This window comes from Kogia breviceps, chromosome 19, assembly GCF_026419965.1.
Source record: "Kogia breviceps isolate mKogBre1 chromosome 19, mKogBre1 haplotype 1, whole genome shotgun sequence".
Classification (NCBI taxonomy): Eukaryota; Metazoa; Chordata; class Mammalia; order Artiodactyla; family Physeteridae; genus Kogia; species Kogia breviceps.
In genome coordinates, this window is record NC_081328.1 from 55,619,175 (window position 1) to 55,642,601 (window position 23,427).

Sequence of the window (23,427 nt, forward strand, 5' to 3'; positions counted from 1 at the left end):
TTCACTGGATCTTACTTACCTAATGCCCTGGGTAGCCTAACTCACCTTGTGCTGAGCTCACCTCTCCTTTCCATACATTCTCACAGGGCATATGCTTTCTCTATGCTCAATAGGGATTTGTTCTGAAACAAGTGACTTACAGTCCTAGGGCCACCTGACAACACCCCCTCAGCTCTCTGATGCCATGTCAGGATTTTTATCTTTTTAATCCCCTCCCAGCATGACATTACGCCTGCAAAATACAACTGTGTAAAAAGAATATTTTTAAGAACAAAAAAGAAAGAAAGAAAGAAAACAGCCATAACCCTGAACTTCTGACCTATTACAGCTGACTAAATATATGCAATTACACACTTACAAGATTTCATTATGGTTGTCAATGAAACAGTGCAGTCCTCCCACATTGGCGTAATGCTTAAAAGTACAATTTTTCTCCCAGTATTTTCCCTCGAGATGCAAAGCATCTCCCAAATGGGAAGACATAAAACCTCGATGTCCTCATTGCTGCTTCTAAATACCGTGAACCAATAAGCAATTGGTGTAAAGTGCAAAATCTCGGAAGAGAAAGACTTCTTGTCTGCTTTTTTGTAAAATGCTATTATTCACCTTTACTTCCTTTAAAGATCAGAAGTTGCTTAATGTTCAAAACGATAGCAATGGAAATTTAACTAAATACTAGCACCAACAATTCATTCCCAAAGGAATATAAGATTACATTTGTTTCCTACTAGTTTAACCCAAGTTTTACCTTTCATTTTCATCTACAGACTTTTTAAAAGTTTGTATTCGCGTTGCACGTAAAATTACCTATTATATGTGTGCATACTAAAGAATTTTACAGTTATATAAAGCATTGCACATTTAGACGCTACCAACCTGCTCTATCTCTCCTGACTGTGCAAAAGGCAAAAAGAGCTCAGTAATCCTAGCAGAAGAATGCAAATAACGTCAATGCACAGCTGAACTGCAAGCCCTGCCTTACAGGAACTCTCTGTGTCTGCAAAAAAAAAAAAAAAAAAAAAAAGACACATACTAAACAGGAAATGCAACTGAGATGTGGAAAACCTCAAACTTAAAAATGCAATCGCCAGGCGAAAATTGCATCCATGCATTCATAAATGCATGCACAACCCTTTGCATTTTTGCAAGTAATGCAAATAGGCTCTTACCTTTCGACTGAGACATTTTCCCCTTTCCTTTGATGGGGGAGGGGAGCACAAAAGACTTTGCCTTGCTTCTCTTCTGTAGCTAGTTTTGCAACAAAGATGCAAGCTGCAGGCGTGCAATCTTCATGCAAGTGGAGTTTCTCTTGACCGAGGCAGCAGATGGACTTTCAGGGAATCCAGATGGAAATGCACACCTTGCAAAACAGACTGGAAAGTGATTTTTCCCCCAGTTGCAACGTTAGGGAAGGCTGTGCTGCAGCTACATGATGGGCCAGGGCTGGCAGCTAAAAGCTCCAAACTTGGAACTGAGTATCTTAGTGCGCAGACGTCCTTCCTGCGAAGGGCGCGGGGGCCTCTGGGAAATGTAGTTCCCGAGCGGAGTCCACGGGGCTCTGATTTTAAGGACACGTGGTCGCGCAGGTCGCTGAGCGGGGTGATTGGGAGCAACATAGGTTGCATCCAGGTAAACAAGTCATAGACGCACTCGGTACTAAGTGATGGGAGAAAAAGGCAAGGCCCAGGGGAGCGGGCATTTACGTTCTCCAAAAGCCCCTGAAACAACAGCCAAAAACCATATCAGTTTGGCTAAACACAACTCGGCCCGCTCAGAAAGTCAGTTTCGGGGGTTCAGGTGTTTGCAGGGCAGCACCTGTTGGACTGTTCCTGCCTGTAGACGTTTTATTCCTCTCAAACGTGCATTAAAAAAGAACTCTTTTTCTTGCCTGGAGAATTTGCTGGTGATCTGGCTGGGCGGAGGTAACAGCAGAGGAGATGCAAATGATCCAGGTCGGTTACGAGCCAGGAATCTGAAATTCAGTCCTGGGGCGCAGTGGAGGTGGGGGTATCGGGGAGTTCTCATTTCTTGAAGGGTTAAAGAGAAAGTTCTGCTGTTGGTGTGTCAAAGCAAACTTTATCAGAGTTAGAATGTTTCGATGGTTTTTTTCTCACCTGGGTGGAAGGAAAGTCCCTGGCCTCAGGGAGAAAGTGGGTGGTCATCTTAAATTAACAAAATCAAATATCTTGAATTTATTCAACAAAATTTACAGACTTTTGCTGAGCTCCCAGGGTGCGTGCCAGGCACCTTTCTAGGACCTTGGGTCCTCCCATTGTCATGTATTGCTCACAGCTATAGGGCCTGGACACACTATCCTGGCGGAGAATAGGGCCACCCCTTCTCGGGGAAGCAGAGAGGCATAGAATATTCCATTAGTGAGGGGACCTGGGCCGAAATGAGCTCAGACTTCTACTTCATCGAGTGGACCAGACTCAGAAATGTGCTTTTCAGGTACAGAGGGAGGAATTGAGGGTGTGGGGCTGCCAAGGTAGGGAACAAGCACAGTAGAAGTCTGCAGAGCACCTCCTCAGGGGCCGGCAAGGCTGCCTGCTGCATTGTATGCAGAAGTAGGGGTGGGTGGAATTTACCAGTGGGGACTGTACAGGGTCTTAAAGTCAGGCCAGAGGTTTGGACTTTATTCTGCAGATACTTGCAAGGTGGTGAAAGGGCTTTGAAAAGGGGTGTAACTGAATCAAAGCATTGTTTTAAGAAGGTAAATTTGCCCTCAGCGATCAAGGTGAGTTGAAACTGGGAGAGGCTGGAGGTAGGTCATGTCAGTAGCAAAAGGCAAAAAGACACACTTTGAAAGAGCGTTCGGCTGTATTTGATGACCGCTGATGAACACTGTTGGAATTTTATTAAGAATTCTAAGAAGCCGGGGCCTTCTGAGTAATGGATGAATCAGAGGGAAGGCGGCTACCATGTTTCAGCTACAAATCAGCAAATCAGCTCTTAAAACAAGTATGCAATAGGTCATGGAACTAACATTAATTTACTTAAGTTGACCCCCTCTGCTGACATTAATGAGAATTAATCAAGGTCACCTCACGTTCATATCAGCTTCTGCCTCAGAAGGGCAGAGATCTCTGTTCCATGAGCTCAGACGGGAGGACGTGCTAATTCACTTTCCTCCCCTCTCCTTCTGGGCGAATCCGTGCTGTCTGTTCCTTCCTTTCTTACACAATCTCAGCCTCATCGAAACAGTATTTTTTCCTCCAAGTCTCATTTAAGCAAGAGACGTGGGCACGGAGATCCATTTTAATGCATCCAGGTCACTTTCCTAAGCATCGACGGAGCAGCTGCGGTGCGCGGGGGCTCTGGGTCAGCTACCGGAGCTGCTCCGAGACTCAGCCCAGGCAAGGCCTGAGCATCCGCCTAGAACTCATTTCCGTTTGCATTTTCTGTGCTCAGCAGCATTGCTCTTAAATCGCCCTGGACTCCCATCTATGGAAGGGCTCGAATCACATCACGTCTGGTGCATTTTGCCACCATTGTGCTTGTGGTTTCTCTGCACTGCACGGTTCACAGCTGGCAAATGGCTTGTGTCCTGCAAGTGAGTCTGTAATTCATATTCCCATAGAAACAGTGATACGTTTAATAGCCAGTGCACATCTACGCTCACACACCCACACCTATGCAAAATACCTTTGACCATAAATTGAACCATACATTTAAAAATTGCAACCTGTATCATTTTTCTTTCTGGGAAGAACATATTTTGAATTTCCACAGGGAACTCAACCTCTCTGTAAAGCCTTAGATTCCCAGAGAAAAAGTTCTTCTTCTTCTTGCCTTGGTGGTAAAAGGTTCCCTCCGCCTCATTCCTGGGGTGGAAGAACAGGTTGTACCTCCGTGCAGACGTGCAGACGTGAGCCTCTCTTCTTCTTGCGCATTTGTGGCAATGCTCCTAGGAAGAGAATCCCTCCCACGGTGGGAACAGCAAGAGCCAACGCTGCAGCACTTTAGGTGTTTATCTTGAGGTGACCTGTGCTCCTACCTCGGATCCCTCATCTTTGAAGTTGTCTGTACTTCCCATCTTTCAAAAATGCGAGTTTGGTGCCCTCTCCCCCCAGCCCCGAGTTCCCTCCGAGATCGCTGCCGAACTCTCGGGCTTGGTATAATGGGCCCCTCAAGACCTGCTTCCTACTTTACTCTGCCACTTCATTCTCACCCTGTGGCCACCTTCCGTGTGAACGAGCGTATCCCCTCATCCTGTAGCACCCCGCCCACAGCTGTCTCGCACCACTCACCCTAAGGCGGGCGGGTGTCCACGTTCGTATGTGTCTCCACAAGGAGACTGAACTGCTGGAGATCAGAGACTAGCCTCTGTGTTTCCCACGCCCGGCATCTAGCGTCCAATGCTCACTCAAATGCGCGCTGAAATAGGGAGTGCAGTAGATGGAAGAGGGCCTGTCACCTCGATGACCCTGGAAGAACTAGATTCCAGCGACCGAGTTAACACCTGCAGGGGAAACTGGAACACCTGGGAAGAGCCCTTTGCTGTCAGATTAGAGCTATGGGGTTCCGGGAAGGAGGCCCTTAGGTTAGGTCCAACTGGCTCTGAAGGAATTGCCCTAGAGGGTTACGTGAGCTGGAGAAGGCGGGGGGCTGGGGGTAGAATGTCTCAACTGAGGGTGACTTTTTACCCCCAGGGAATATTTGACAATGTCTGGAGGTGGTTTGGGTTGTCACAACCGAGGGTGGGTGGTGATTGTGGCATCTAGTGGGTAGAGATGAGGGATGCTGGCAGTTGTACCGCAGTACATGGGAAGCCTCCACCAACAAAGAATCTTCTGGTCCAAATCATCTGGTACTGCTTTTGAGAAACCCTGCTGGGTAGTAGTACCGTGAGAAGTTACCTATGCCCTATTTTTTTAAGTTAATTTAAAGCTAATGAGATTTGGTAAGGTGTAACTTTTTTTTTTTTTTGGCCAAACCACACAGCTTAGGGGATCTTGGCTCCCAGGCCAGGGATTGAACCCGGGCCCTTGGTGGTGAAAGCATGGAGTCCTAACCACTGGACCGCCTGGGAATTCCCAAGGTGTAACTTTTGACGTAAGAAATCTAGAATCTAGGAGATGTGAATTCGAGTCCTGGCTGTAGAAAAGTTAGCTGTGTCTTCTAAGGCAAGCACTTCACCTTTCTGGACCTCTTCTCGTTCCACTAAAATAAGGAGGGTCAGACTAAGGCCCCTTCCAGTTCTAACAGTTCGTATCTGAGAACCCAGCTCACATGTGTGATTAACACCACTCATGATTTGAAGAAAGTGGTGATCACATATCCTGTTTTTAACATTGGCTACATGTCCTTCTGTTCAGGAATTAGAAGGGTTCCTGATCCCGTGCTCTAGCAAGACAGCCAGTGAGCACCATGACAGTATCACTTCGGAGGTGAGACAGGAACTACTCCTGTTATAGTTTGAAACATTGTTGCAATACTCACCTGCATGTGACATTTATGAATGTTTTCCAACAGTGTCCAACTAGGTCTCAGGAACAAGGGAAAGGAAGACACCAAAGGTAAAGCTAAGAGTTCAGGTCTGAATATCTGCTTTTCTAGATTTTAGAAAATTGTGGTATAAATAGGCGTGTTATGTATAATATGTAATGAAGTCTTGTTGAGGATCTCCCCACGTGGGGGGATTGGTTTAGGGGACTGGATGATGAGTTGTGTTTATACAGTATCTTTTTATTTATTTATTTATTTTTAATGTTAAAAATTTATTTATTTTATTTATTTATTTATTTTTGACTGTGTTGGGTCTTCGTTGCTGCGTGTGGGCTTTCTCTAGTTGTGGCGAGTGGGGGCTACTCTTCATTGAGGTGCACAGGCCACTGTGGTGGCTTCTCTTGTGGCAGAGCACAGGCTCTAGGTGTGTGGGCTTCAGTAGTCGTGGCGCACGGGCTCAGTAGTTGTGGCGCACGGGCTTAGTTGCTCCGCGGCATTGGGATCTTCCTGGACCAGGGCTCAAACCCGTGTCCCCTGCATTGGCAGGCGGATTCTTAACCACTGCGCCACCAGGGAAGCCCTACAGTATCTTTAAGTACATTTTTCTTTTTACTGTATCAAAATATCACAGTGAATTATGTCTACTGGCAGAAATTCTAGAAATCCCAAAATAGACTCGGCTTGGCTTCCATTGTCCTCCCCAATATGGCTCAGCCATACCTGTTCAGCCTTCTCTCTCTCTCTCTCCTCTACTCTACACTTCATTTGTTTAAACAGTGTGGTCAAAACAGGATAACTTATCTTACTGGAGACATGAGTTTACGTGTTACCATTTCTGTTTGTTAACTTGTGCTGTTCTCTCTCTTCACCCTTCTCTGGTCCCTACCTGAGCCGTCGTTTTTCCAAATTCTACCTCTCCAAGGTTCCAGGTCATCTCTGCCGTGAAGTTGTCTTTGATCACATCCTCCTGTCTTGTCAAAGAGCATCCCTCCCCTTAAGTTCTGAAGGCATCTGTTTGCTCTTATGAGCCGTATGTCCAATATAACTTGCGCTACTATTACTTGGGTACCAATCGTACCTCTTCTGCTCAGTCTCTTGTTCCCTGCACATTCCTAACCCATCCCCTTTGCTCATCTGTGTTTGGCCCTTGAGTCTAAGCTTGGGCAGGACAGTTTCATCTTCATCCTGTAGCCCCAGGTCTACTATATGTCCTGCACATGATACGTGCTCAGTCAATACCTGTTTATCTGATGGATGGATTTCTTACTGATGAATGAGTTCATCTAGAACAGGTTAATTAGCTTATCTTAGAGTTCTTTGTTGAAAGTTAAAGAAATACTGGCATATAGGGATTTGCTAGGAGGAAGAATTTTTCTTTAACTATGATATCTAATTAGCTAAAGACTTTGGGCTAATACTTTACTAAGACTCTTATTAAGATTCTAGATTTTCAAATCATATGAATAACCTTTAAAATTAATAGAGTCTACTATATATAAACTAGATAACTAATGAGGACCTGCTGTAGAGCACAGGGAGGTCCACTCAGTACTCTGCAATGGCCTATACATGAAAAGAATCTTAAAAAAAAAAGAGAGAGTGGGTATATATATATATATATATATATATATATATATATATATATATAACTGATTGACTTTGCTGTACACCTGAAACTAACACAACATTGTAAATTGACTATACATCTATAAAAATTTTAAAAATAATAAAAATAAAATTAATAGTGTCTGATATATCTTGTGGAAATGCCAACCAACTATCCAGCATCCTTATTGGACTGCATTCTCACTGAATAAAAGATAAGTGATGTGAATGTTCACTGTTTCTGAGCAATGAAGGGGCATATAGAGCCCCAGTGGGAAGCTGCTTCAACCTTTGCCCCGAGCAGTGTTGACTCTTGGCCAGACCTATTAGCATGGGCTGACTGACAAAGAAGTGTAGGTTCTAGGAAAGCAAGATTAGAAATGATTCCAGCCTAGCATTAACCCAATAACGGTGTTAGTGAGTATCTGGATGGTTCATTAAAGCACTGGCAAGTAGTAACTACTTTAGATCATTAGATATAAGTAATAGAGGGAAGAAAAAAGATTTCAAATCCTGCTAAATCAAGAGAGGAGAGTGGAATGTTGTCTAATCTCACTTATGCACACAGTTGCCAGGGATTGGTTCCAGGACCCCCTCCCCTGCCTCACTTCCCCACAGATACCCAAATCCTCTGAGGCTCAAGTCCCTTACATAAAATAGTGCTATGCACATCCTCCCATATACTTTAAATCATCTCCGGATTACTTATAATACCTCATACAGTGTAATTGCTATGTAAACGGTTGTAAATACAATGTAAATATTATGTAAATAATTGCTGGGGTGTGTGGCAAATTCAAGTTTTACTTTTTGGAACTTTCTGGAATTAAAAAAAATATATTTCCCATCTGAGGTTGGTTGAGCCTGAGGATGTGGGCGGAGCCCATCGATATGGAGTTGCCAATTGTATACTTTCCTCCGCCTTCTACCGTAAGCAAATCAGTCAGTCTCTTTTTCCATACACACACACACACACACACACGTGTATGTGTATGTGTATGTGTGTGCCTATATGATTTTTTTCTCTCATACAACATTCACTCATTTTCTTCTCTGGTCCTGCCTCATCTGGCTTCTGAAAGTCTGATGATTCAAGAAGAATTGCACCTTGGCCACCCAGATCCCCAGATATCTCACTTTGCAACTTCTTCCAGAGAGAATATCTCCAAGCACTTCGTGTTTGTACGGCACCCTCATTGTTTTAACCTTAAAGAAATGAGAATCTCGTGGCGGCTGCTCTTTGAGTTGTCAAAGGTGATGTGTTGCAAAGGGGTCAAAGCTGATTGATGCATGCCCTAGTGACATGAAAGGGGTATGGAACATTTATTATAGAGACACCAGGGAGAATTTCTTTACAATAGGGGTTGTCAGATTATGGCCCCTGCTCCAAATCCATTGGTCTGCTGTTTTTGTAAATAAAGTTTTATTGCAACACAACTACATACATTCTCATATGTATTGTGTATGGCTGCTTTTATACTACATCAGAATTAAATATTGCAACAGTGACTGTCTGTCCCTTTACAGAATAAGTGTGCAGACCCAGCTTTACAAATTGGTCTTTTCTACGTATTCCTATAAACCCCAGGTACTGATTAATGCATTTTTGTTGGCATTCAGTTCGTTTGGAATCACCCTGTACTTAACTGTTTCTAATACAACAGTCTTAACTCCATAATTATACTGCAAAATCCTTGGGAATACTCTCGTATACCCCAGAACCTATATCGTTTTGGGTGCATAGCAAGTGGGTGGGTGCATAGCAGTGGGTGCATAGCAAGGCTGTTATAAATATTTCTTGATAGATTGATTAAATTGAACATTTATTGTAAGAATTATGAATCTTGTAACATAAAAAAAAATTAGCTCTCAGTTTTCTTTGCCTGTATCTGACTTTCCACCTGTTTTGCTTTCCCTACGTATCTCTCAGAATGTTCAAGTCCTAACATTTTTAAATACTAGGTCTACGCACTAGAGAAGGATTAGGAAAAATCAAAATATAAAATACAGGCAATGCCAGCCGTAAAACACACACACCTCACAAATCTTTTTATCCGCAGGACCAAAAGAAAACCGAAGAGGGAAGCACCCCAGTTTATCATGTCTCATTTTAAGAAGTAATAGACTTTTATTAAGGCCTACAGTTATGACAGGTGTGGTATGGGTGAAGAAAAGGGACAAAGTAGGGCCTCCCTGTCGGTCCAGTGGTTAAGACTCTGTGCTTCCACCGCAGGGGGCTCAGGTTCGATCCCTGGTCCGGACACTAAGATCCCACATGCCACGTGGTGTGGCCAAAAAATAAAAATAAATAAATAAAAAACATGCGAAAGTAATTTTTTAAAGTTTTATAAAAAGAAAGAGAAGAAAATGGACAAAGTATGATCCCTGGTCTGAGAAGCTTAAAATCCTGTGGCTAATTTTAATAACATTTTTGTAATATTTTAAGGTTTACAGGCTCTTTCCGTCCTCTCTACATCATTTTATCCTTACAATGACACTGTGAAATGCACTGTCCCAACATCTCAGTTTATCCTGATCGCCTCATGTTGTTGCTTCCTTTGGCCAAGGTGAAAGAACGTGATTTAAGACTGTCCTGACTGCACATGTGAAAACTTGTCCTCTGATCCCTAGTTCCTTCCTTCAAGCAGTCCAGTCTTGTCTTAAGCTAAGTGACTTTTAATAAATGGCCTAGATATGTAGTCTGGTAACATCTTGCCTCATTTTGTATGCGTTATTAACGGGACAAGCACAGTTCAGGACTTAGGAAGTCCCAAGTAAATCAGTATATCTCCTTTACACGGCGCACCTTAGCTGATACACCGAAAATTCGGTAAATGCTGGACTATTTGAGGATGAGTTAGAAACACTGATATAAGGCAGTGTTGTGCCCTTCAAGGCTCCTTGATCTGTTTACATTGATATTAATAGATGGTTCTAGGCTTCAGTCACAGGCCTGAATAATTCAGGTCAAACTGACCTGCTGCACTGCTTTAAAAAACTATAAAATATTCTGGGAAATATTTTAGATGGGTGATATATGCAAGTTATAGAAAAAGTTCAGAAGTCCACAGAAGATTAAGAAACTGTCTGAACTACAGTGGTGTAGAAATAATTATAGTCAATATAATAAATCAGCTTGTTCTTAAATTATTCCGTTTGGATTAGTGTCCAAAGGGATTGTTTTATCAGTAACAGCCTGTGGCAGAATCATGGAAAATACTACCTATTTTTCATATTTACTCTCTTTTTGAGATGGGTAGACTCATCATTTTCTTTGTCGGCCAAACTCCTAAAAACAGTGGGTTCAATGTGTTCTTTAAATTAATATATTGCATAACTGAAAAGTACAAGTATTATGAAATTGTATTATATTAGAAATCAGCTATTTGAGGCTATAATGAACACCTGACGGTGTTTTATGGATCAGGTACCGGCGCGAGTTACATGCCTCAAACCTGTCCGTAACTTTGTTTCCTACAGCATAAGGAGTGAAACAGCAGAGATACATTAGACGGTAGGCTACTGCCGCTGGAAGTCTTTGGAAATTATTCTAGAGCTCTTTCCAGCAGCCTTACCTACTGGGAATTTACCTAGATGGGAATTGAAGTGAACCCCCCAAAACCTGCTCATTCACTAAAGACTAGAGGTTTCCATTTCACAGGGCCTTATTTCTCCTTTTGTTGCTGTTTGTTTGGTTTTTTTAAATCCAAATAAATATCAAAATGCATTTTTTAAACGTGTTGGGGACATGTTGCCAAATCGGATGCTACTGTACGTGAGGAAACTGTGGATTACGATCACACCATCTGGCTCTGTGAGTGAGTTTTGGAATGCTGTGGAAACCTCAAAGAAAAATTTAGGAGATTTTGTGTATAATTTTCTTAAACGCATTTCCAGGAGACCCATGATTTAGGAAACTCATTCTGTAGGGTTTCAACAGACATTTCAATGATTTTTTCTTTTTAATACCCAGATAGTGCTTTGTGAAAAATATAATGCTTGGCTCTTAGCTTTTAATGACTCATTAATTTTGTGTAAAATAGAGCATACGCTACATCATAATTTTAGTTCTTAATGAGGTAGCAAAGCAAAGCGCCTCTCACTTTTGAAGTTAGGGAAACTGAAGTACGTCCATAATATGTGTTTGTTTGTGATGTTGCAGGTATAATCGGGAAAGGAAGCAGAACACTTCTACACATGCTTATGACATTTAACTACTAAGCTAGGATATAAAAAAAAAAATTATAACTCACAGGAAGTGAGTAAAAAGGCAGCTCAAATGTAAAATGCATTTGCTCTGTGTATTCCTGTGTATGTTAATGCCTGTTTCTTTTTTCCTCAACATTGGAGGAGTCAAATCAATTCAGATTTTAGTTTGGTGAGCTGAAGGCACTGTGTTAGTTTGCAGACTGAGTACCCTCATTGTCACAGTTTTAAGTGACCTAATTTATGTGAAGTTGACCTGGGAGCAATACCAAGGTGAAACTGAAACCATTACTAGCTATTTTCGCTGTTATATTTAAAATTAAGTATCAGAGAAGCAGAGGTTTCCAAAATATGATTAAAACAAGATTACACTTATTTGGATGTTACCCGACATATTAGTACACCTCCCAACTCAGATACATAAAGCTTGTGCTCTATAAAGTTGTTTAATTATTTCAGGTTCAAGTCTTTTTATAACAGTAGCCATGGACTATTTTTCAAGGGCAATGATGACTCTGAAATATGGAAATAACTGACCAGTGATACCATTCAAGTGTCCTTCTCATTCTACGTTTCACGTGTTCTGTTCCATACCCATTTTTGATAGTGTATCAACAGATATTACATTAAAAACAAAATCATTCTGAGGATTCCTGCTAGCTCTTTTCTCAGCCATTCACGTTTAAATTGGGAAGGGAATTTGAGTAAGTAAATTAATACCTATCCTACCTGTTTTTAAAAGTTATGTTAATGGAAGGGTCAAATATGATGACTGTTTCTTAAATTCAAGTGTTCTGTTGAAACCAGTTTAGTTTGGAAGAGATAGAAAGATTCAGAATGTTCACATGTTATATTACAATATAAGTATTTCATGAGAATTAGTAAATATGGTCAGACTCTGAGAAAAATGAAAGGGAATTGGATAATTTGGAGTGTATTTGATCTATTTATAACTTATACCTCAAACACTAAATTAATACACAGAAAAAGCAAAGTCATCAATTTTAGATTAAATAAATTACTTCAGGTATATATGATGGAAAAGTATATAAGCTTCTCTGTTATCTCACTTATGATTGACATCATTTTCATTCAGCTGAACAGTTGCTGATTGAGGGGACTTAAGGACAGCTCAGCTGATGGGATACCGTTCGTTGTGATTTAGGCTCTAAATATTGTGAAGAATTCGGTGCAATAAACATTCAAGTAAATGTGAATTTTGGACCCCAGTTTTACGTTCTGAAGACTTTGGTAGAAATAGTAAAGTGTCAAATGCCAAGAATATACCATTGGAATATATATTTTTCTGTACAGTATTCTATAGAAGCAGATAAATTGACAACTCTAGTTCTTGCTTCTATGATCAATTCCAGTTTCCATTATCTTCTTCTAGTTGTTCATGGGTGTAACTTGACTATGCTATACTGACATAGTTTGGCCACAGACTGGAGCCAGACTGGCCTGGGTTGGACTCCCAGCTGTAGTTACTAGTTCTGTGACTTGTTACTAATTACTAGCTACCAATTACTAGTTCTGTGACAGGCTAAACAGATCACTTTTCTATGCCTCAGTTTCCTACCTGTACAAAGGCAATGATAGTAGTACCTACCTTATGGGGTCCTTGAGAAGACTAACCGAATTAATACACTTAAAGCTCTAAGAAGAGTATCTGATCCATAATATATGCTCAGTGACTATTAGCTACCGGAGCTTTTCTTACTGTTACGGCTATTACGTTTCCAAGCATTGGTCCCTTTCTTGAGAATGAAGATACTGTAGTTGAAATAGAAGAACACTGAGATGTAAGAACATGTGTCCTGCCGAATGGTAATTAAAAAAAAAAAACCTTTTAAGACAGGAGATAAGAAAGCTATGATCTTAGAGGAATGTTTCCACCGACCTAAGGACATAAGAACAGAAGTGCTTAGTTTAATGAAAGAGAAAGGGAGAAGACATATTTTATCATTGTGGCAAATCAGAACTCTGCTGGATGCTTGTGAAAAGGAATGGAGACCATCTGGAGAAAACAATCCCACTCCACTGTGTGGACTGGAACGAGGACGGCTGAATAGCGAGGGCATGAATGATGTAGGCTTTTGACCATAGCGTGTCACAGCCTTGTAAAGCAAACGGCAGGGGGCAGAGTGGTAGTTAATGAGAGGTGGAAATGGTTGTCAGACTTCAGTGATCAGCTTTTATGATATGGTTTTCCTTATGAAAGAAATAGACTGATAACATTTGGGTTCTTTCCAATCATCTGAACGCATTAGGACCTTACTATTCTAAGTCCTTCCATTTTATGTATTCCATCTGCATATTTCCTATTCATTGCTTTTGTACTAACGTTTTTCTTGCGACCGTTACTACTGGTCGCTACCTTTCTACTAATTAACTCATTAGCTCAATTTTAAAATTTACCTGAGGCATATTTTTTAAACCACCAAAATACATTTTCTGCGGTGGCCTAGTTACCTAATAACTAAATAGTAGAGGAGTTTAAGCATGTATTGGAGATATTTTATAATTTTTAAATGGAGAAATTCTCATTTATTGAGTCTATTTTAATTCTCATTTATTAGTTGAGTCTATGTTTAAAATAACTGTTCAGTACTACCTATCCAAAGTGATCCATGTGGATAGTTTGGAATTAGGCAGGGGTAAAAGAAAAGAACCAGAAAACAAAGACAAGTTAATTTTTTTATTAGCTAAAATATTTTCTTTTCCATCATAGTGAATTAAAAAAATCAAACGTAGAAAATAAGTGCATATTCTTCCTTTATCAGTGTTAAGAGAGGTCCAGACATGAAAATCATCCTGTAAGAATCTGCAGAATTTCAAAAGGATACCTAGGATTATATTGAATTTTTCAGAGTTCAGAAAAATTTAAAAGTCTGACCTGTAAGTAGGATGTGCTATTGCTTTCTTTCCATAATATTGTTACTATTTTCTCCAGGTATTATGAATCATAAAGCTAAATTTTTGACCTTACTAAGAGAGTATACATTTAACCTTTTAACTTTAATTGATATGGGTGAATTACTTTAGCCATTTCTGGTCAGTGCTGCTTTTGGGTAGATAGAAAGTGAAGAAAATAAAGTATTTTTAAGATCCCATGTTCACAGTGACTGAGATTCCTTCAAAGAAAATAGTTTCTGCAGCAAGAGCTGAGCAAACATCTATATCAGAGCACCTTCCAAAAAAATGAATTGAGTCTTGTATCTTAAAAAGCAGTATCTTTAAAGTAAGTCTTAAGGGAGATGAAGAGCTGAGCTGTGGTGGATGCTGCTCCAGTTGTCTCCTCAATCAGTTTTGTAAAATGCTTTGGAAGCAGAATAACAAGTAATGTGAAATCACTTTTCAAGAGACTATATGTGCGCCCTCTTCATTCTATTTCCGTATTCCTTGGAATGGGCAATTTATGCGGTGCACTTGTGAGACTCCAAGAACAAAGACCAATTTCCCTGAAGGGTATGAGCAACCTCTTGGATTTTACAAGTGCCAAAAAAAAAAAAAAAGAAAAAAAATTATTTTCATGTTGTCCCGTTGAGATGGTGAAGTGTGCTGGGTTCGCGCACAGGAGCCTCAGGAAGTATGCCCGCCATGCATCTACTTTATTCCCAGATCCAGAAAGCGGATGCAAGCAGCTCTTAACGAGCATTGACAAGTAGTGAGTAACAGTGCGCGTGCCGGGGAGGCAGGGGAAGGGCTTGGCATCGTCCTGAGCAGCAGGAGTGTCTTTTATCCTTGAGAAAACAGGCATCCAACCGGTCTGTGAGGACCCTCAGTCTAGGTCTCTGGATCTCGGGTCTTGAATCTCCGTGTCGCCGCGCTGAACCACCTGTTCTCTTCAAATGGAAGTGAGGAAAAGGTCAAGTAAGGACAATGTATTAATCCTTCTGGCACCTCCTCGCCGGGCTGCTTGTTCTGTTGTACTTTGGGGAGACGTGTAGGGCTGAGAGTAGAAATGCCACCTCTTTGGACCCCCTCATGTGATTCTACCCGTGACTGTGGCTTCCGAGCCTATGGTAGCCAGACAGGAGTCTCTAAAGTTCAAAAGCAGGCCTGTATCTTTGCTTCTCTGTTTTTTCCTTGAATATTTACGTGGGTTTGTTTATTCTTCAAGGCACCAAGGGTGCCTTATGGGCAAGCTGTTTCCCTCATGACGTAGGTAGAAACAGTGTCTGTGATTAACACGTTCATAACTACCTGACAGATAATCAAATGTGGAAATCCACAGACTGCAAGAAACACAGATCCTTTTCAGCTTTCCTGCCTTTTCGCGACATCTCACCTGAGTGAACAGAACACAGGGACTGGTTGCTGACGGCCTCCGTGTGCCCCCCCTCAGGTGCCCCTGTCTTCTGGGGCACAGTCCTGCTTCAGCTTGTTTCTGTCACATTCCAGACTGAGGGTAGAGTTCTCAGATGTGTACGCGCAAACCCTTGCCCACTGGTCACATTATATAATAGCTGTAAATGCTCTTGTGTGCCTGCATATAAACCACCAGGAGAAAGGGGCTGGTACGGAACTCAGCCCTGATAGAATTTCCACCAGAAACAAAACCTTGTGGTCTCAGTATTTTAGGCAGAAATGTGCTTCTGCCCCTTTCGCTAAAGCTTGGGACCCCATTATAAGATCACAGAGGAAAATGAGACAGGAGAGGGTTTGAGATCCGAAACCCTGAGTGCAGAAAACGAGGGCTGGTTTGAAAGTTTTCATTTCTTTCGTTAGCTTAATGGTCGAGATGCTACTCTTCGTTTCTGGCTGCTCAGAAGCCAGCAGGCTTATTCAGATATATCCAGCTATCAGAGTCGCCTTATTCTGTGACTACATGTAACTGGAGGAAAAAAAAAAAAAAAGAAAGGGAGAATAAAAAATGCAAGAACCTAAACTGGGACTAAAAGAATGCTTTTAGGTCAGCCACTGTGAAGTTTTCGTTATAACTTCACAGATGCTCCAAACAGATGAAGGGGAGAAAGGATGGCTGCAGAGATCTGGCAGTCGGCCACTCGTTTTAATGGTGTTTTCGTTCATTCATTCAGCTTTGGAGGGAAGATGGAATGAGGATGAGAACGAACCTGGCTATGTCCCGTGATCATCTTCCTGAGCGATTTACCCGTCTGTGGTGAACAGGAAGAACTTTGCTGGTAAAATCAGTGCCGGCGAACCGTATCCAGATGGGTGGTGATCACGGCGATCATTTATCTTAAGGTTGCGTTCAAACTTCCTTTCCCTTATATATCTACGTTGAAAAATCCAAGAAGCCAGCAATGATGCTGTAGCTGAACTGAGCCTTGGGTAAAGGAAAGGGTAGCCGGGGAGTGGCTGAGGGTCCCAGTAAAACCCTGATCATAAGAGAAATTGATGGCGTTTATTTCGTTGTACTGTTTTTCAAACCTTCCTTAATGTTAAGGCTAATGAGTTCTGTAGATTCTTGCAGTTGTGTAATTTCTTAACACACTGCTGTGTTCAAGGGTATATGCCTGGTTTTTCTTTTGGTTTTTTGGTTTTTGTTTTGGTAAAGGACCTCATATATTTTGTAGAAGTAGGCTGGATAGAAATGATAAACGAATGAAGAAATAAGCATCCTCATAGTTTATCTCTTCGATCGCATTGATCTTCATCTCAGTTCCACATCAGCAAACCTGGCCTTCTCCACCTCTAGGGCAGGGTCTCTCTACCCCAGCACTATTGACATTGTGGGCCAGGTGGTTCTTTGTCCCGGGGTGCTGTCCTGTGCACCCCTGGCCTCTTCCCAGCGGGTGCCGGCAGCGGCCTCCTTGTTGCGGCAACCAAACGCGTCTTCCAGCGCCGCCGGATGCCCCGTTTGGGGGCACACTCACCCCTGATTGAGAACCACCGCTCTAGGGTGAACAGATTCTCCAAGATAATCCAAGTTTACATGTTTTCCCAAATACACAGCATCCCTTTCTCTCTCCGAAGTGTCATAATTTGGACAGGGGATTACATTGTTTACCCAGCGTGTCTCTGAGCACAGCAAGCCCAGCTTCCCAGCCGCTCACGCCAAACCTCTGGAGGATCCTTGGCTCTCTGCTCACGCGCTCATTCCACAGGCCCACCGCTGGCGAGTCCAGTTGAAGAGCACGGCCTTCAAACGGCACGCAGCCCCCCTTTGTGCATCCACCGGTAGCACACGGGGCCTGGCTACCTCCTCTGTCACCCAAAAGTACGTGGCCGTCGTCCGCCTGCTAAAGCCGCCCCGGTCCCTTAGCACGTCCAGCCGTGCCTCTCGTCCGCTCGGAGCCCTTCAGCGGCCCCTCGCTCCTCGCAGAGGAAAAGCCAGAGTCCTGACAGCGGCCTCAGCGCAGCCTCAGCGCAGCCTCTCGAGGGCCCCCGCCCGCCCCGGCCGTCCCTTCGCTGTTGCAGCTCTGCCGGCCTCTGCTGCGCCTTGAACACCCAGCCGGTCCTGCTTCAGGGCCTTTTGCTGAAAGCCCACGGGCCTACACCCCCCCCCCGCCCCACTCAGGTGTCCTCCCGGCCTCCCCCCTCATTTCTCAAGTCTACGTTCTAAGATCCGCTTCACAGCGAAGCCTCCTCTGACCACCCTATTTCAAATCACACCCTAGTTCATCTCCTCTGATTTATTTTTTCACCATCGCCTTTGTCGCTATCTGACACACTAACATTTTACCCGTGTATTTATTGGCCCTCTTCCTGATCTGTTGCGTGGCTCTCAATGCTTTCGCGGACTCCACGAGGGCAGGGATTTTTCGGTTTTGTTCAACGTCCTGCACTCAGTGCTCTTAGCAGTTCCCCTCGGAAGCACGTGGCAGGCGCACCATAAAGGCCGAAGGAATGTGATGATGGATGTACCCGCCGCTCCCTTTCCTCTGGGCGTCGGGCCGGATACCGAGCCTGGGCAAGTAAGTGCGGAACGGCCCCTGCCCTTGAGCAGCTTACAGTCAGTCTCCTTAGCACTTCAGCGGTCGCACCGACGAGCAGTGTGAATTGCAGCCGCGAGCCAAGCCCCTAACGTGAGCTCGAAGTTCCAGCCAGAACCCCAAACGTGCAAAACCCACCGAGGAGGTTATCACATCCTCTCATTTGGTAGGTCTCCAGCGGGCTTGGCTGCCTTTTCAAAGGATGGATTCATAAAACCTTTCGGCTGTGGGGGCAGAAAAGAGAGAAGCTTACGATCCTGTAGAGGACACATGCGCGCACATAGATCAGAGCAGCAGAGTGAGAGGCCTGCGGGAAAGAGAAGAATGCACGGACGCCCTGGAGTTAACAGGATGCACGAGTGCAGCAGAGGGGACAGGACGCAGGGCGGGTGGGAGAGCATGAAGGATCGCCGTGTGTTGCGGAGGGCGCTGGGGGCAGCGAAGGGCTGATACTGAAGACGCTCCTCCTTCGCAGTCGGTCTCACTCCGTCATCTGTGTAGCTGCTGCTGCAAAGCGAACAGAGCGGGCACTGCAACGTTGCGCCCCCGCGCTGCCAGCGGCTCCCCGCCACTGCACGCCTGCCCCTGTGTAGCTGCTGCTGCAAAGCGAACAGAGCGGGCACTGCAGCGTTGCGCCCCCGCGCTGCCAGCGGCTCCCCGCCACTGCACGCCTGCCCCTGCCGGGGGAACGCTTTCTCTTGAGCGTGGTGCGTGAGGCTCGTCGTAACACGGCTCACCTGCCCCCCACTTGCCTGTCGCACTGCCCTCCCAACAGCCCTTCCTGCTAAGCAGACGGGTGAGAACAAGGTGTGCTCTCAACACTTAGAGGCTTTTCCTCGCTTCTGGAATGCCCTCCGAGCCCCGCCCGCTCCACCTGACATGCTTCAAGATTCCGTTGAAATGGTAAAGAACAAATGTGTGGATGCCAAAGGGGAAGGTGGTGGGGTGGGCGGAATTAGGAGACTGGGACCGACACACGTACACTCTTGATTCTGTGTATAAAGTAGACCGCTGATGGGAACGCACTGCATAGCACAGGGAGCTCTACCCAATGCACTGTGGTCACCTTGATGGGACGGACGTGCGAAAGGGAGGGGAAAGCTCTGTGTGTCTGGCTGACTCACCGTGTTGTGCGGTGGAGCCTAACACAACATTGTAAAGCAACCAGACTCCCATAAAAATTAATATAAAGCTTTATTTAAAATAGCAAAAAAAAAATGTTTTTCAAAGATTCCACCGAAATGGAATAGCCTCTATGAAGCCTTCCTGGACGTCACCTTGCATCTGGGCAAATTATCACATCCAAGGCCAAGGGCAGCTGCATCAGACAGCTGGGAAGAGGAGGCATTTCTGAAGAGCAGGAACCTAGTCTGGAGGTTTGGAAAACAGTACCAAAAACTAAATGCCGTCAGTCAAGACTGTGCGTCAACTTGGAGTAATTGTCGTCTGAGATCCCCGTTCCTGGAGCAGAGATGGGACAGATCTGTCATAGATCAGTGTAAACGGACAGAACAGGACCAGAGCCCGGACAGTAGAAGGAGAGGAAGGTTGGTACCAGATCAAAACATATCCCTCTTCGGCCTGAAGTTTAACCTGGGAAGTAAGCTCTGGATATACTATGCTTATGACTACGTGTTAATTGTGTATATATACAATTTATATATTTATCTTAGTAAACTATATAAAGTTTATTTCATGTTTTGAGTTTTTAATCTATAACTACTTATTCCTATTATCGTGATAAAGTCGTGGGTAGAAAGTGCCCCGCTGAGTATTTTTAAAGGTAAACACCTCAATCAGGCAGACCAGAGCCGTGATTACAATCAAGATTCCAGTGACCAGAGTCGAACCAGTTGGGTGAGCAGCATGCTTTATAAAATGGTATCTCTAGGGGACTTGCCTGGTGGCGCAGTGGTTAAGAATCCACCCGCCAATGCAGGGAACACGGGTTCGAGCCCTGGTCCGGGAGGATCCCACGTGCGGCGGAGCAACTAAGCCCGTGCGCCACAACTACTGAGGCTGCGCTCTAGAGCCCGTGAGCCACAACTACTGAAGCCCACGTGCCACAACTACTGAGCCCGCGTGCCTAGAGCCCGTGCTCCGCAACAAGAGAAGCCGCCACAATGAGAAGCCCGCGCACCACAACGAAGAGTTGCCCCTGCTTACCGCAACTAGAGAAAGCCCGCGCGCAGCAACAAAGACCCATCGCAGCCAAACATAAATAAATAAATAAATAGATTAAAAAATAAAATAAAATGGCATCTCTGTAGTACCTGTTACTCTTGACTGTTTATTCAATAATTGAATAATTCAATATTCAATCAACATTCAGTTGAATAATTCAGTAACTGAAGGCCCAAGTGTCAGGCATATTGTTCTGCTCTTGTAACGTTCTCAAGAACCTATGAATTAAGTTGTATTTTCTCCACTTAAGGATAACAAAGCTGACACTTAGGGAGGTTCAAGCACCTTCACCAGCCAGCAAGAAGAGGTCTCAAGACCCGAACCCCATTTGTTCCAAAGCCAAAGCTCATTCTTAGCTACTATTGCACATCTGCCTCTGTGTTGCATCTCGGGGTGACTTCATTTCAGGGCCTTGGTTTCTGAATTGAGGATCATCTTTTGCATCAAGTGCATGCAGAGTTTGATGGTAATCTGTGTGTCATGAATCATGGTTAGTCACAGAAATTATTTATTCAATTTGTAACCGTTACATCCCAACTCATTGAGATTAATGAAATGGCTGGTAATAATGGCGGCCTAATTGTTGGCTTGGGCAGGTGTACTGGAGCCTTGATATTTAATCACATAATGTGCCTTTATGAGGCTGAGCAGTTGGAAGGCCAGTATCAGCAGTTCCTGAAGAAAGATTCCAAGAAGCAACTAACAAGACTTTGAAAATTCCCCTGGGTATTATGGATTTAATTTTAAGTGAAACTGCAAGGCAATTAATTTTCTTGTAACTGAATTCCTTAATTATACATGCTTTCTGTTGTTTATTTATTTTTATTTAAAGGTTAACTGATTTCTCGCAAATATGTAAAAATATTGGTGCACGTGGAAAAGGACTGGAAGGTGATAGGCAAGAAAAGAAAATATTTTTGGTCTTAGGAGAATAGGGGAGCTAGGATGGTTTTTCCCCTTTTTTCAAATTTTCAGTATTGCTTTAGTGGTTTCCCATTTTTAAAAGAAACAAATGTAAAGTAGGTGAAACTTACTATTTCATTCATAGAAGAACGCAGTGGGTTGGATTCTAACTATTTACTGTCTAGGTGGTGTTACACAAGTCACTTAATTCTGTACATTTAGAGTGTTTTTACTATGTATGAAATAAATACCCTAATTTAGAAATTTGGATCCCAAGATATATATTTTAAATGTTTTGATCTCAATCTTTCATTAATTTTAAAATAGGCATTGTCTAGCCTGTTTTAAGTAGAACTATAATTCATGTCTCGGGTGATACTTAATGCTGAAGGGAAACTGTTTATAGTCCTGCCATCTTGTTCTTTATCGTTTGTCCTCTTGTAACAACACCCCCCCTCCCACTCACAAAACTCATGCAGCTCATTCTCTTACTTCGATATCTGACATTTTCACCTTTTTGGAATCTCTCTAAATTTCCTGACCAAGAAAAAAAAAAAAAAAAACTAGAAAAGCAGACCAAAGATCCACAGATGACCTCTATAAAAAAAACTAGATTACAACTTATCCCCACTCGTTCTACTCCCAGTAGGATCCGCTGGGGGCAGATCACCTATTGTGGGTTGAATCGTGTTCCCCAAAAGATACGTTCAGGTCCTAACCCCTGTGAAGTTGACCTATTTGAAAATAGGGTCTTGGCCGATGCAGTCAAGTTAAGACGAGGTCATACTGGATTAATGTGGGCCATAAGCCAATGAGCGGTATGCTTGAAAAGCACGGGAAGTTGGGGCACACAGAAGACACACAGGGAGAAGGCCATAGGATGACAGAGGCAGGGTCTGCGGTGATGCATCTATCTGTAAACCAAGGAACGCCAAGGATTTCCAGCAAACATCAGAAGTAAAGAAGAAGCCAGGAAGCCTTCAGTGAGAGCAAGGCCCCAACAATACCTCGATTTCCGATTTATGGCTTCCAGAACCATATGAGGGAGTAGATTTCTGTTGTTTTGAAGGCGGTTTGTGGTCATTTGTTACAGCAGGTCCTGCACTGGATGTTACGTCACAGAAACCCGCGGGATTCGGTTGGAATCACCATCCACGTGGGATGCAGCAAGGGAAGCAATGTAGCGTCTAATGACCTTGGTGACGGGAGGGCTGCCAATCATGAACAGGTACTCACGGCGAACAGCAGCCCAAACTGGCAGTGACTCTCCTGGACTCAATTACTGCGTGTGTGCAAGAGTCCGCCGCTAGGATAAGGTCTGAAGTCGAATGATACTTGAGGAATCCAGCCCACATAAACTTACCTAAAACTAACACACCAAAGTTCCCCTCCAGGGAATTTCTGCTTTGAACATGGTGGAGTTAACAGCCCACCCTGACTTCCTTTAGATAAACTCTGAGCAAAATACAAAAAAAATGTCAACAAGCCAAAGCAGGCAGACTTTGGAAGAGAGTCAATACTCGGAGGGAGTGTATGGCTTGACGGAAGGCTCCCATTTTTTTGTTTGTTTGTTTTGTTTGTCGCTTTACCCTGAGGGCGTAGGCAGTCCCACTGGAAGTGCAGGAAGGCTGAAATGCCAATAGAAGTTTCCTCCTCTTTCTGGTCAGGTGAACCAGGGAAGGGACTCAGGGCAATCAGAGCTTTCAGAGAGTGGGGAGGGAATCCCAGAAAGGAGAGGATGAGAGATGCAGGACCCCACAGTCTGTGTGAACACCTGCCGCGTCCAGGGCTCAGCCTGGGATCGCGCATGAGCAGATTGTTTCAGTATGGCCTGAGGGCCAAGGCACCTCCTAACACAGGGCCGGCAGTGTGCAGTTTGAGGAAAACCCAGTTGACTGCCTGCTGAGACGCAAATACGAACACTCGGAAGCAGAGCTATACTCTGGAAAAGGAGGCGCGCGCCATGGTTGTTTCGAGTACTGTTCTGCAAATGTCTGTTAGTTCAAGTTTTGTTAATCATGTTGTTTAAATCTTCTATCTGGCCTGACATTTTAATTTTTTTGTTACTAAAAGTGGGTATTTTTTGGTCCCACAGTATGATCTGTGGATCTTTTTCTTTCTTCTGTGGTTCTTCATTTTTCCTTATGTATTTTTAGGCTGTGTTATTAGGTGTACACAA

The 23,427-nt window shown here is 43.6% G+C and overlaps 1 protein-coding gene and 1 long non-coding RNA gene across 3 annotated transcripts in view; one reads left to right on the forward strand and one right to left on the reverse strand.

Moving 5' to 3' along the window:
• The window catches only part of MAP2K6 (mitogen-activated protein kinase kinase 6), a 116,024-nt gene extending 114,534 nt beyond the window's left edge, over positions 1 to 1,490 (reverse strand). The window contains exon 1 of one of the 2 annotated variants that reach the window (XM_059048382.2): positions 1,170 to 1,486. In XM_059048382.2, coding sequence (XP_058904365.1) covers positions 1,170 to 1,185 — 16 coding nt within the window. In that variant the 5' untranslated portion in view covers positions 1,186 to 1,486. Of the gene's footprint in view, positions 1 to 1,169 lie in introns of both variants that reach the window. The other variant, XM_067020760.1, reaches the window with a different exon arrangement.
• Positions 1,491 to 15,029: 13,539 nt separating this feature from the next.
• Positions 15,030 to 22,379, forward strand: LOC136793248 (uncharacterized). The gene is made up of 3 exons (XR_010838268.1): positions 15,030 to 15,132; positions 16,302 to 16,470; positions 22,345 to 22,379. It is a non-coding gene; the product is annotated as an uncharacterized lncRNA (long non-coding RNA).
• The last annotated feature ends 1,048 nt before the right edge of the window (positions 22,380 to 23,427 follow it).